Source organism: Phaethon lepturus, unplaced genomic scaffold, assembly GCF_000687285.1.
Source record: "Phaethon lepturus isolate BGI_N335 unplaced genomic scaffold, ASM68728v1 scaffold43138, whole genome shotgun sequence".
In the NCBI taxonomy this organism is placed as follows: Eukaryota; Metazoa; Chordata; class Aves; order Phaethontiformes; family Phaethontidae; genus Phaethon; species Phaethon lepturus.
Genome location: NW_010560613.1, coordinates 57,568 through 71,699, shown reverse-complemented (window position 1 = coordinate 71,699; position 14,132 = coordinate 57,568). Strand labels below are relative to the sequence as shown.

General features: G+C 36.0%; 1 protein-coding gene across 1 annotated transcript in view; it reads left to right on the top strand.

Moving 5' to 3' along the window:
- SLC25A13 (solute carrier family 25 (aspartate/glutamate carrier), member 13) overlaps positions 1–14,132 on the top strand; it is a 74,391-nt gene that overhangs the window by 36,176 nt on the left and 24,083 nt on the right. The window contains exons 11-12 of the mRNA XM_010293721.1: positions 5,929–5,981; positions 7,725–7,805. Coding sequence (XP_010292023.1) covers positions 5,929–5,981; positions 7,725–7,805 — 134 coding nt within the window. The remainder of the gene's footprint in view (positions 1–5,928; positions 5,982–7,724; positions 7,806–14,132) is intronic.

Sequence of the window (14,132 nt, the reverse complement as noted above, 5' to 3'; positions counted from 1 at the left end):
AAAGAGTTCAGTGGAATTCTGGATTTTTAAGCCTATTTTGTTAAGACTTCAGTTCTGCCTGGTTTGTGCTTTTGCTTCTGTTCTGCTATAGGTGAAGGGTTTGCAACCTTCTTGATAATTAAAACCTCAATGCAATGAGAAGATTTCTGTAGGACTTTTCTGTCCTTTCCTTCCTCATCTGCAATAGGGCAATAGCCATTTCCTACAGCGAAAATATACTGTCAGTCAAGTTTTCATTTCCTTAGCAGTCCTTATTTTATATTTTGTCCTGTTTGGTAGAAGGTAGATCATCCGTGGTGGTTTTTTGTTTTTTGTTTTTTGTTTTTTTTTTCTTCAGTGTTCTCTCTTATCTGTTTTCTTTCTATTTAAAAACAGAGAAAATGCAGTACCTTGTTGTTAACCAGATCTTCTTTTGTGATATCTTTTGTGACAAAAAGGTTTCTCTGAACCAGTTGCATGTGCTTCACTAATCATTGAGAATAGTCATCTTTATCAAGTTTTATGTATACCTCTTCTTAGCTTGTCACTGTTGAGTCAGCCAGAGGGATTAGCTGGGTTTCAACCCACTTAGCTTTATATACATAACCAATACACCAAAGTTATGAAGTTAGAGTGATTTTTTCATTGACAGGTTTGGGAAACTTTAGGAAACTTCATCAGCATAGCTTGTCTTTCTGTTCCACATCCCATTTACTACTTTTCAGTCTTCCAAGGAGTACTGAATAGTGAATAGCAGGCAGTTTGGTGGAGCTGAACTTCTAAACCCATAACAATAATCTCATTTCTGAATTATATAGTAGAAATTATGTGATGGCAAAGAACACCATCATTTCAGAGGCAAATTGAGACCTGCGTTTCTACAGATTCTCTACTCAAAGGGCACCCTGATTTAACTTCTCTTTTTAAAGAGTCAAATGGAGAAAACTCCTTAAAAATGTGAAGCATCCTCTGTGTAGTTCTGTAAATTCAGACTGTTGCTTGATTTCTAAGGAGATTGTGTTGGAGAAGGTTGAGCAACTGAGTGCAGAATGAAGGTTTCCAGTTAAGCTTGAGAAGACGAGAAAATTTGAAAGGAATATTTTATAGGCTAGTGTATTCACCCAATTTAATGCAGTAAAGTTACAGCAAGAATCGTCTCATTTTAGTCTTACATAGTACATGAGGTAAGACAAACTACAGAGTACATTACTTTTTACAGCTCATTGGTAACTGGTATTCTTTCTTACACTGTGGTGGGTTCAGAGTTAAGTAAATGTGGGGGTTTTTTTCCCCTACTGGAGGAGGGAGTAGTAATTGGTAGAGTTCTCCTGCTTAGCTGAATAGTGATGCAAAACCTTTTAAAAAAATTATAGTAGAAACATTTGGAGCAGTGGTTTCTTTGTCATGCCACACTGCAAGAAAGCAAGCAGGAATTATAAACCCTATTCTGAACCCAGCCATTTCAGATGAAATTTTTAATACAAGGCACATATTTCCATCCGGTGAAGTGAACTGATTTTTCTTTTTTGTATCATTATTTTATTCCAAACTTGAAAAGGGAAAAACCACCATGTTCTAAACCACCATCTCAGATAAGGATAAATTACACCATCTTGTGGATATAAAGAGAGCACTAGATTTTGCTTACTGGGAATTTGGTTCTAAGGATAATCAGTGTTTCCTCTGAGAAGATACTTTGATTTAAAAAAAAAACAAACAGGGTATAAACCTCTGCAGAATCTTTATAATATGCATTATTTGAATGCTGTGTTAGATGCAGCATGTTGTTAGATTCATTTTTTTAAGACTGTACAAGTAAGATAAATTTTTCATCTGTGTCTCTCACCATGGCTTAAAAGAATACTCATCTCATATACCTATAATTTACTGTTGTGGCTACATTTATACCTGAAATATGTATTTAGAAGCTCATGGGTATTTATATATATGCAAATATAAGAAAATTTTAGAAGCTGTGATTTGTCAACATCTCTTCCAGCTGATGAGGTCACCTACATTTCTTAATATTACTTTAATCGGAAGTCCAGCTGATGTGTCACAGAGTGCTTCACAGTCCTAAGCAGTGCATCTAGTAGGGATTATTTCACCTATACTTGACAGAAATTTTATGGGAAACTTTAGTACCAGAGAAAAAATGTAGCTCATGAAAATGTTCAGTAGCCATGCATTTCCATTAATGCCACTTCTCCTGGAGGATGAAAAAGACAGGAAATGCCACAGAAGACTCTGTTACCTGTGATCATTACCTGTTAAGGAACTTTATTAGTTTTATTTCTTCCAGTGGTGCTTCTAGCACTGCCGTGACTCCAGATGCCTTCTAATCTTAGATTTTAATCATCCAAATTCATTGTTACTGGTGGGCTCCCATGCTAGTGATACAAGACAACCATGACAGTGGCTTTGCTCCAGAAGTATGCAGTGAAGTACCATTTCTGTAGAATGGAAGTACCAAGCCTATTCTGACCCCAAAGTTCTGTCAAAGCACAGAATCTTCAAGAAGTAACCCATTTCCAGTCTGAGGGAACTTAAATGGCAACTGGTGGTTAATAGTCCGATTTATAGTGTGAATCGTGTAGTAGAAAAATCTGGCAGTATTCTGTTACTGCCTTTCTATCAGACATCTGAATGGTTTCAAATATTTTACCTAGACTGAACAACAATTCCTTCAGTCAGTAGGTTTTTCTAGTATGAAGGGAAATGCACATCTGTTGCACAGTGTGAAACTGAAGTGTCACTGTTAGACGCCTGAAAAAGTACTTTGGCCAAATAAGATCTTTTAACTTGATGCCATCACCGCAGCTGGCTGGATGAGCTATTGCATGTATATTCACAATGTATTTAGACTACTTTCAGAAAGTAACTTGTATGATGTCACAAACTGAACGCAGCGCTCAGTGATTTTTCTCAGGTATACCTTCACCTTCCCATAGAATCCTACTACGATAGTGTGTCAAATATGAAGTGGTATGTGGTAATTGCTACTAAAGAACGTTGGATGTACAAAAATGGGTTGCATTAAAATGTTTGCTGTATACTACACTAGCAGGCTGCCTATGTGCAAAATGTTATTCTCTGATGTTGTAAGAATCATTTTGATGTTCTAAAAATCATTTGCTTTCTGATACCTTTGGTCGTCATTCATTTGGTGGCGATTCCTTAAGCGGCCTAAACCACTCGCTCGCGGCAGGCATATGTTCTTAAGACACTCAGACATTTCTAAGCCTGTCCTACATCTGTATGTATGTCATATTGCTGATCTGCTAATGCATAGTAACACTGAGAAATTCCCAGCATGTCAGGATAATCCCAACAGAAAAATAATATTTGCATATGTGTCCCTTCACGTGCTTGCTTTCTTCCAAAACTTAAAATATTTATCATGTTCAGAAATCTTTAATAATGTTTCAGAGGCCCCATCAAAAGGATAAAGAAAAGAGAATTTAGTTTTAGTAGTTGTAACATATAGAATGCACAGGTACCACTTACACATAGCTTTATTATATAGGTATGAGAGCAAACAAAGAATCCTTCTACTTCGCTAAGCTGCTAGAGACAGTAAACCTAGCTGGTATCTGGCAAGGCTATAAAATGTAGTATTTAAAATTAATGCTACCTTTTTTAGAATACTGTATGCTATCTTGCAGTAGGTATACACAGCATTATCTGTAATTAAACTTGCAAAGCACTTTCATACTCTAAAATCGTGTGTGAATTAGAAAGATTCTGGGTTTTTCGTTGTTCAGTTGGGTTTGGTTTTTTTTTTGGTGGTGTGGGGTTTTTTGGTAACTTATACCTATTCTATTTAATCTTTCTCTGCTATGTTGAAGTTTTATGGAAAGTTTTGCGTCATAACAGTCCCATTCAGATTTGAGTGCAAAAGGAATGGACCAGATGGGGAAAAAAATAACTTGTGCCAAGATAAACATGTTTTTCCTGAGATGTTACAAGTTCCTTTTAAAAATGCAAAGTCTTAGGAGCTGAAGAATAAAAAATGGTAAAAAGGATATCTTCAGATCAGTCTAGTGAAAGTGAATTTGATTTGTCCTGCTTATGTAGCTTCCAAAACTGGAGGTTCATACCAATCTCCAACTGGAGCATTTTTACAATTTTATATTTTAATATTTTAGAATGTCTTTTTTGTATTTTTTTTTGGTATGATATAACTTGAAAGTCATGCTACATGTAGCTTAGATGTGATAATGCATGATTTTAAAATCAACGATCTCCAGGTTCTGTTAGAATTAGGTATCTGTTTACAGACCTGCTCTAATTCTACTGGATTAGGTTTGGGATCAGGTACTGTGTTTATAAAATAGATGGAACAACTTTTTAATCTCTAAAGATATGAATTCATGAGCTATAATGTCTGTACAAAGCCACACATGTCCTATAGCAAGATGTAAATATCATAGCAGTTACAAAGAAAATTTGGTCTGTATAAGGCCAAAACTGAAAAAATCTTATTCATTGTGTATCCTTGTGTTTTCTTGATAGTGCTGCAGAACAAGTAGTATTTAATTATACGGTCCTGACTGTCTTAATGTTTTTTCATTGAATTTTGAATTCAACTCACCTAAAACTCATTCAGAAATTCAGATTTTGACGTTTAACTTACTCTGCAGATTTCTTTTTTTGAACAACTTAGTGTTACTGTATTCTTTGGTTTGAGTATTCAGCCATATGTTCGTAATTCAAGATAGTTGTCTTGGGTAGATGTTAGTTGTGTATACACGATTAATTTTTGTATATGCAAAACTATTTTTGACAGTTGAAAAGCAAAAGTGCTTATACAAGTGCAAAATTTTAAAGGCGTTGGTGTATAAATATGGCTGTCCCTTCTGCTACCACAAGCCAAATAGTGCTATTCCCTGATGTCTTTTCCTTACTAAGTGCATCAGTAGTAACCAGTAAAGCCGATGGATGGTAGCAGAATGGAAGAATACACTAATCCAGTGCATGTATATTTTTCTCTTTGTTATTCTGACTTTAGCTGTTGGGAAAATGCTTTTTGGCAAGTTACCTCTTAAAGATGGAACTTAATTGTTATCTCTTTCCCCCAAAATAAAACCAGAGAGAGGTAGAAACGTCAGACTTTGTAGAAAGTACCCAAAGGTGCTGCCTGAGCTGCAGGAACTCTAGCTGGGGTGATCTTGTCACATTTCTGAATGATGTCCTAATTTCATTGTGCTGATGAATCCTTGCAACACCATTCTAGCCCCAAGCTTAGTTGGTAAGCTCTGCATATTTTCAGGTTGTGTTGTCCAAAAGTTGACAAAATATCAACCGTTCACTTTAAGCACTTCAATTCCCACTTCCAGGTATGTAGCACATCACTTAAAATAAAATAGGAAGTTCTATACTTGGGAAGAAAGCAGCGTAACTTCCTTTGTTTTAAGAGCTGGTGAGTTAGCTGGGCAAAGTGCTCAAGAATGCAGTCATACATGTTTACATGTTTTGCATTATTTTGATTCCTGTCCTCTTGGGTCCTGCCATTTAATGCCATTGTTTTTGCGAGAAAAAGGTACTGCACTTGTGATTTTTGAAGTGGATGCATCGTGTAGCTCACAAAATTAATTAGAAAGTCTTAATTTATGTGTGCAGAGGCAAAAATAAACATTAGTGTAGGACAGAGTGCTCAAACATAGTTAGCAAAATCTGTATAAAGCGTTTAAGTGTAAAGTGAGCTGATATCACAGATTTAAAAAAGCTAAGGTAACAAATACATAGAGGCAGTTACTCTGACTTGAAGTGGTAGCACAAAGTTTGTTCTCCAAATGGAATGTTTAAGTACTCTCATTAGATATAATAACACAAAATTGCTGTAAAAATTGCCCATTTCTAGGCGGTGATCTGTGCATATATCTGTTGATTTGTTTAGTTAATACCAAGTTACACGATGCATTGAATTCTCTTATTTCCATGTTACAGGTCTGTTGCCGCAGCTATTAGGAGTAGCACCAGAGAAGGCCATAAAACTTACTGTAAGTTTGCAAATGGATTGTTTTCACATTTCTCCACATTTTAAAGTCCACCTAATTACAATTAGCACATCAAGGATTTTTATCCTTAAGGTGTCAGCAACATGGTAGAGTGTAAGCTGTCCAGCCAGCAGAAAAGGACCTTGGAGGTATTTGGCCACAGCTGGCTGAACATGAGCCAGCAGTGTGCCCAGGTGGCCAAGAAGGCCAATGGCATCCTGGCCTGTATCAGCAAGGGTTGGGCCAGCAGGAGTAGGGAAGTGATCGTGCCCCTGTACTCGGCGCTGGTGAAGCCACACCTCGAATCCTGTGTTCAGTTTTGGGCCCCTCACTACAAGAAGGACGTTGAGGTGCTTGAGCATGTCCAGAGAAGGGCAACGAAGCTGGTGAGGGGTCTGGAGCACAAGTCTTATGAGGAGCAGCTGAGGGAACTGGGGTGGTTTTGTTTGGAGAAGAGGAGGCTGAGGGGAGACCTTATTGCTCTCTACAACTACCTGAAAGAGGGTTGTGGTGAGGTGGGTGTTGGTCTCTTCTCCCAAGTAACAAGCGATAGAATGAGAGGCAATGGCCTCAGGTTGCACCAGGGGAGGTTTAAATTGGATAGTAGCAAAAACTTATTCATTGGAAGGGTTGTCAAGCATTGGAACAGGCTGCCCAGGGAAGTGGTTGAGTCACCATACCTGGAGGTATTTAAAAGCTGTGTAGATGTGGTGCTTAGGGACATGGTTTAGTGGTGGACGTGGCAGTGCTGGCTTAATGGGTGGACTTAATGATCTTAAAGGTCTTTTCCAACCTAAACGATTCTATGATTTTATGATTTTTGCTTGATGCAAACTTAATTACAAAAGCACAAAGCAACTGTTTATATCTCATTTGTCAACATTACAAGTGGCATACAAGTCACAGGCATATGTGTAATGTACATTTTAAGAATCTTACTGAAAACTTATTTTTGGAATCACTCCAAAATATAACGAGCTTATGCGACATGTTCAGCTCATCTGCTTGTTTGTAGGTAGTGCAGGCCTTTGGTTTCACTTCTTAGCAAAAATGAATAATTATTTATTGGATTTGGAAGGCTTTTGGTTTTGTATTTCCACGTGGTCCTGTATGTTTAATTTTAGCGCAAGAGGAGATAATATGCGCATATAGTGAAGTCTTGGGAAGAAAGGAACTTGTTTGCATGCATTTGTTTTCCTAAATGTTTTACTTCTGTAATTTTGTTACTTCTTGAATGATTTTAAGGCACTGAAGAATTTCTTATTATAACCCAATCTTAATGTATTGGTTATTCACCAATAAGCTAGTGCTCACCAAAGCTAGTAGTATGCATTTTAAAAAACAGAAAGGTACTTAATGCTGTTAATTAAATTACTATTGTGTTAAAACTTATTCTTGAACATTGTGATATTAATTTGAAATTGTATTTAAATTTGTAATTGTAGCGAGCATTTATAAAATATTAAAATATTATTAATTTTAGCTAATTATTTTATTTAATTTAATAATAATTAGTGGTTGTTATATTTTTTCAGTAATAGTTGAATTATGCTACAAATCTTTGTTAGAAATAAAAACATAGTCAGCTTTACAATATTTCATATAAAATCTAAGATTTGTTTGATGTCTGTTAGCTTGGTAGCTTCATGGATGTATTTGCATTTTCAGTTGCACAGAATTTGTAGCTGATGAATGTTTTCTCCAACCTTTTAATTTATCAGCTTTCATAACTGTTTGTTTTTTAAGGTTAATGATTTTGTGAGAGATAAGTTTATGACTAAAGATGGCTCTGTCCCACTGGCTGCAGAAATTCTTGCTGGTGGCTGTGTAAGTATCTTTAATTTCCTTCATATGAAATTGATGAAAGTGCAGTGTGTAAGAGTAACTATGTGGACTAAGGCTTCTGTTTAACCACAGATGCGGTTCAAAAGCAGACTCTACTAGAGCATCTCAATTCTTTCCTAGATAGGCCAGCCGTTCTTGATGAAAGGGTAAATGTTTCTGTGCATCCTGCCTTTTAACTGTACTGTATAATTCTCACAGCTTAGAGTTTGTTTCCTTAATAAAGAATGTGTCTTTATTCATGTTGGCTGTCGTTTATGGCCTAAAGAGGATTCATGCTAACCTTTCCAGAAGTTAATAATTAGTTACTACTTTGTGGCACCCACTCTGCCACGTCACTTCTTTCCTGATGTGTTATTGCGCCCACTAATTTTCACTTTTTTGCAGTGATACTGGCTTTTTGAAATGGCAAAAACTACTCATGCTTCTTTGAGTTTGTAGCAGACGTAGGCTGTGTAATGTTAACTGAGTACATAATGCATTCCTGAATGTAGGCTGTATTTAAAACCCACTAAGTTTTTAAGAGTGTTTTGCTTGCACAAAGTACTATCTTAATGAACAACTGGCATATTACTGGGTAAATGGTAATACTTCATGGTTTGGTCTAGTTCTGTCTGTTCATATTACAGCTTACTTATCTGGTGTATTGATTTTGTTCAAGCAAATGTAAATACCTCAGGTAAAATGAATAGTTGTTCAAAGACCAGTGCACTTTACAGATAAAGAACACTGTTTATTTAAACCGACTTTGATCACTGGGGCAAAGCAATGTTGGTATATTTTCAATCTATCTTTGTTTCTGCTGTCATAAGACAGATGAGGTCACATTTTCAAGCAGCTTCTACCTGTGGAGAAAACTACAGTGAGCAGCAACGTAAAAACAAATGCTTGTGTCTTAACTTCAGTAGGTGCGGAGATTTGTGCTGTATGCGCTTGCAGAGAGCATACTCTGATTATCTAAGCCTCAGGGTGCAGTGGCTCCGTTGCGTTGCAGGCTGAGAAGTCCTGGCTTTCTGTAATTCTCAGGAGATGGGGCAGGATTTGGCTGCTGTCTCACTGCTCTTTCTGTTTGATCACTGACCTGTTGTAGACTGCCAGGTAGGATCCCCTTGTTCTGTAACTTTAGGAGCATTCAGGGGAGAAAAAAGAAAGGGGGGGGAGAGAAGAATGTGGGTCTCTAAAGCTCTAAATAAAAAGCATGCTGTAAATGAAGGAAAAATGCAATAAAGTGCTTGCAGAGTAAAAAGTATTTGCCCCCTGCACTAATAAAACGTGTTATGAACATTGCAGCCATAGAGAATTCAGCAAAATTTTCATTTAAAATGTCATTTGATCTAGAGTTTTTATTTTTACAGACTGCGGTGAATTTTTTAATGCAGTACAAAAAGCACTCCTTACAGAGACCTGTCATTCATGAGAATGCTGCAGCAAGCTTTTTGCCCGTAGTTAGTTATAAACTAAGGATCTGCTTTAAGAGATAGGTGGCTTGAGACGTATTTTAAACATGCTGTAAATGTTGGCTTGTCCTATTTGATATTTGAAATATATATTAACAATGAGATGATGCATAAAGTTGTAGCAGTAGACGTGCAGTGGCAGAATGCCCTGAGTTTTCTTTTAACTAGAGTGCTCCACTTAAGGGCATAGTCTAGAGCCAGGTAGATAGGTTGGAACTTGTCTTTTCTGCAGGTGGTCTTTAGGTTTTTTTGGTAATTTTAAACCCAATTCAGACTAGCAACAGACACTCTCATTACAAGTGGTGCGTAGTTTTTTGGTGTTAATTTTTCTCTCATGTTGTAAATATGTGCATAAAATATGAGATGCCAAAGACAGGCTTTTTCCTATAGCTTTCAGTGTTGTATTGACCTAACTTTTTGTCCTCGTTTAAGCCAACATGAAACCTGCGATTTCACTGTGGGAACAGTAAGGACACTGTTAATGCTTTTGAAAATTTTCAGTCTTAGATTTTTACCCCATTTCACAATGTAGTAATCGCTTATGTGGGAGGCAGGAAGACAGGAGTGCATAATGTGTTAGAGTCTAAAAAGAGGCAGGCAACTAAGATGAATTTTATAAAAGACACCTCCCCGATCACCTTTCTGCTCTCCACATCTAATTCTCAGCTGTGACTGTGTTACAAACACTGATGTTAAATTTTCCGTCTTTTGTGCTCTGTTTCCTTGGAGTGTATTCATTGCTTATGCAAAGGCTGTGTGCTGGGATGCATGCTAGATTGTAATGTTTTAAAATACCAGCCCTGTGAGTACAGTATAGCAGTAATACCTAAAAAAGGGAGGACCGAGCAGATCCGTGGATGGTTTGGGTTGTTCAGTAACACAAAGGGCTTTGAAGGGGTCAGTATCACCTGAGTAGCTCCACTCTGCTGTTTGCCCAACCATTGCCAAGCGTTGACTTTTAAGTCCCCAAGGAGTTCACTTTGCATCATAATTACTGAGAATTAGTACACAAGGCTGACTTTCGCACTTGTAACTAAAGCTGATTGTTTCATTGAACAAGTCTTTTTCTGTTTTGTAAACTGTTTTCTCTCCTGGAAAAAAAAAAAAGAAGAAGAAAAGAAGAAAATAGATCTTTTACTTCATGACCTTGTGGCACTTAGTTCAGTTAACAGCCTGTTTCGTAGCTTTTTATTATGTGAAGATGAAAGTGATATGTTGGTTGAGGTTTTTTTTTTTTTGAGACCCTAAAGAATATAATTAAAAATATAACCTTTATATTTTTATACAGAATCTTAAAGAGGGTTGTTATGTTAATTGCTAACTCAAAATTTCCATCTCCTTTGTAAAAAAATTTTCCTAGTGAGTATGGTATTTGTTACCCGTAAAAATGTAGGTAACTTCCAGATTTGCACGATGCCTGACACCAACCATGAACTCTGGTCTCTGCTGTGCATTTAGGACTCTCGTCACTCATGTGAACCCTGTATAGCCCTTATCATTATTAGACCAGTAAAAAGCTTCAGTTCCAAGACATAGTGTAATGATACTGTAGAGCTAGGATCAGCTGAGCATCTAAACCACAAATCTGACTTAACATCCTTGAATGAAAAAGTGCATAAATATGCTAGGTTTCATTTCTGATAATGCTGTAAGTTACCTTCAGGGATTCTTTGAAAACAGGATGATTTTGGGTAAGCTGTGAGTACAACTTGAAATCTTTTTTTTACAGTGGCAATAATCTTGAAGTTTCTGTAAGCTTTTTTTCATGGTCTTTCAATTTATTTTATATTTTAAATAAAAAATAATCACTAGTCATACCAAGTTTAGCTGCTTGCTTCTTTTAAACATAATTCACTTAAAAGCTTCTGTTAAAAGTAACCTGATTTTTTTGATACAGCACTGGGCATTATTCTTATTTTTGAGTTATATTAACGAAATGCAAAATCTATTTGTAAAAGTGGCATAAATACTATTTTGGGGGTTTTGAGGTGTTGCCTTTAACACTAAGCTTTGTAGGTGAGACAGTTGTTTTGCTTAGTTCCTTAAATAAAGCAGTTCCATGTTTAATGGAAAAATTTACATTGTGCATCTGGAAGGAACCAGGAAAGAGATGCAAATATGCAAAATAAAGAGTGATCATAAAATACACACAAAATATTAAGACAAACAGAAGAGGCATTATAGCATGACTGAAAAGAAATGGCTGTATAATATATATGTTGTCTTGTCTCCATATAGTAGTACAATTATACAGGTAAATTGGAGGCTTAATGTTCAGCAAGAGAAGGGAGAAACATTTTGCTTTATTAACCTTTCCTTCTGCTTTCCCTCCTCTTTCTGAGCACACACAGTCTTTTCCTTCCCAGCTGCTCAGTATGTACTCACTGTTAGCCAGTTTAAATTATGTAGCACAGTACAATTACAGACCCCGTACAGATCTGCTTTTATTTAAGTTGTCAAGACAATTTTAGGCATATTTCTAGAGACTTTATAGTAATTGTAATAAAGTTAAAACATATTGGACCTGCTTGGACAACCTCAGCTCTGCTATGGAACATAAAAATTAGATACGGTTAAGATGGAGTTCATCTAGAAAGTGCAAAATCCTGTCCAGGATTAATTTTTATAAAGGAATATGATGTGAAATTCCAGATGAATTGTGCCAAATAACCCTTCCAGTGCAGGTAGTTTTATTAAGCTGCTTACAACATTTATTTTATGTTTCAGAGAGTAATACAGATAAGTCCACATTTTCTGTGTTGCATTGCAGTAGAGGTAGAGGGTGGATGAACTGCAATTCCCACACTTCTTAGGTATCTTACTTGCAAAAATTCAGACATTTCTATGTCGTAGGCTAAGGACACTGAATGTGTCATTCTTGCTTTCATTATTCAGAAACCTAAATCTGATAAAATTCTATCCTATTTGGCAAGGAAGGCTGAGCTATGAGTAAGGGTAAAAGGAAACTGGGGATTATGTATGCCAGGGGAAAAAAATCTTTGCATGTATATCTGAAAAAGAATGAACAACTGCTATCACACAGAAAGGTTTTGGTATAGCTTATTGAGATGATTAAGTAATTACGATCTTCTTGATGATTGCTCATATTAGCTTTGAAAGCAAATGGCATACGTCTCTTGAACTCTTAACATATTTATTCTCAGAGGTCTGTTCTCCCTGTAGTCAGGGAATGTAACTTCCTTTACTTTCTAGGGGAGTTCTACCTGCATGTGTAAAAGCCCAACATTTACATTTCTTGTTTAAGGAAAGGTTCAGATGCTCCTAATACATTTTTTTCTTTATTAAATTTAAAGCAATTTTCTTTTTGCATGAAATGTATGTTGTTGAATAAATTAATTAGATTTAAAGTGTATTTCATGTAAATAATATAATGTAACAGAAAATACTGTAATTAATTAGAAATTTTAAAGTAAAGTTTTCTGCTCTGAACCACTGTAATTGTAGTTATTTTCGGCATACTGAAAATAATTTAAACTAACTGTAAACTTTTGGTACAAAAACCCCCAGCTAGATCTGGACTTGTTTAACTTTTTTTAACATTTGCAAACCCGTTATGTTTCAACACCACTCTGTTTTAATTGTCTCTGATTAATATTCAGCTAATCTTAGATTTAAGCCTTTTAATGAAGTTTGGGAAGGCCACATACAGTAACATGATAGCCCTTCCAAGAGGTTGTACCAAAGGGTGGGGAAGTTCCTGGTGTAGAGTTCCTGCTTTTCTTTGACCTCACCCCACATTTCCTTGCAGGTTTGGATGTTTTAAAAAACAGCTTGCTGAAATTTTCACCCAGTCATACCTGTTTAAACTGGCCTTTCCTGAAAGCTATAAGGGGTTATGCATAAAATTATTTCACTCTATTTTTAATTTTCCTTTTGGATTAGTTGATTTAATTTTAGGTTTTTTCCAAATATGTTTTCCCATAACAAATTAGAAGTGCTTTCCCCTTTTGCTTCCTTTTAATTTCCCTTCTCCCCTAAAAAAAAAAAGTGGCAGGGGGGAGTGGGATTTTTTTCAAACTGTAAAACAAGGAGGGATGGAGAGGTTTAGGTTGATATGTTTCTGATTGAAGAACAGAGCAATTCTGAACTATTAAAAAGCCCAAATTTTTTCCAACAAACAGACTTAATATTCTTCCCATTTGAAATGTATTAATTTTTTACTATTGTATTAGAAATAATGACTGCAAAATTTTATATGAACATACATTACAGTTTAAAACATGTAATTGTTTTGACAATTATATTTTATTACACATCTCTTTCTCCTATTACTATGTCTTTTACAGGCAGTTAAATATTTTAGTGTTTACCAGTGCAGGTTAAAAAAAAAAAAAACCCAGCAACAAAACCTCAAACTCAAATCAGGAATTAAAATCTAGCTTTCTGTGAGAAAAAAGGAAGATATTTATGATGTCACAGTAATTTATGATGTGACCAAGAAGTAATGGGTCACAGTTTTAATACAGCTACCATGCCTTAAGACTTGAAAGGTCTGTAAATCATTAAAAGATTCTACAACTAGTCAAAATAGACAAGTAGAGCAGACAGAGCCAAATGTTAACATCTTTGACAGGTCTCTAGCTTAATTGCTTTTATAATGCCAATCAAGTAGGCTCCACTTTGATTTTTTGGCTACGCTTCTGAGAACTGAATTACCTATAACATGGAAAATATCAAATCCACAATTTTAATTTTTCCCCCACTGCAGACTTGGTCAGTGCTTATAAACAAACCATAGTCCTGTTCGTTTCTGTTTAGCCAGGTCATTAATAAACTATTGTAGGGAAGTCGTCACAACTTGTATCTGAGTCTTGGATATCTGTCTGAAGCAGTA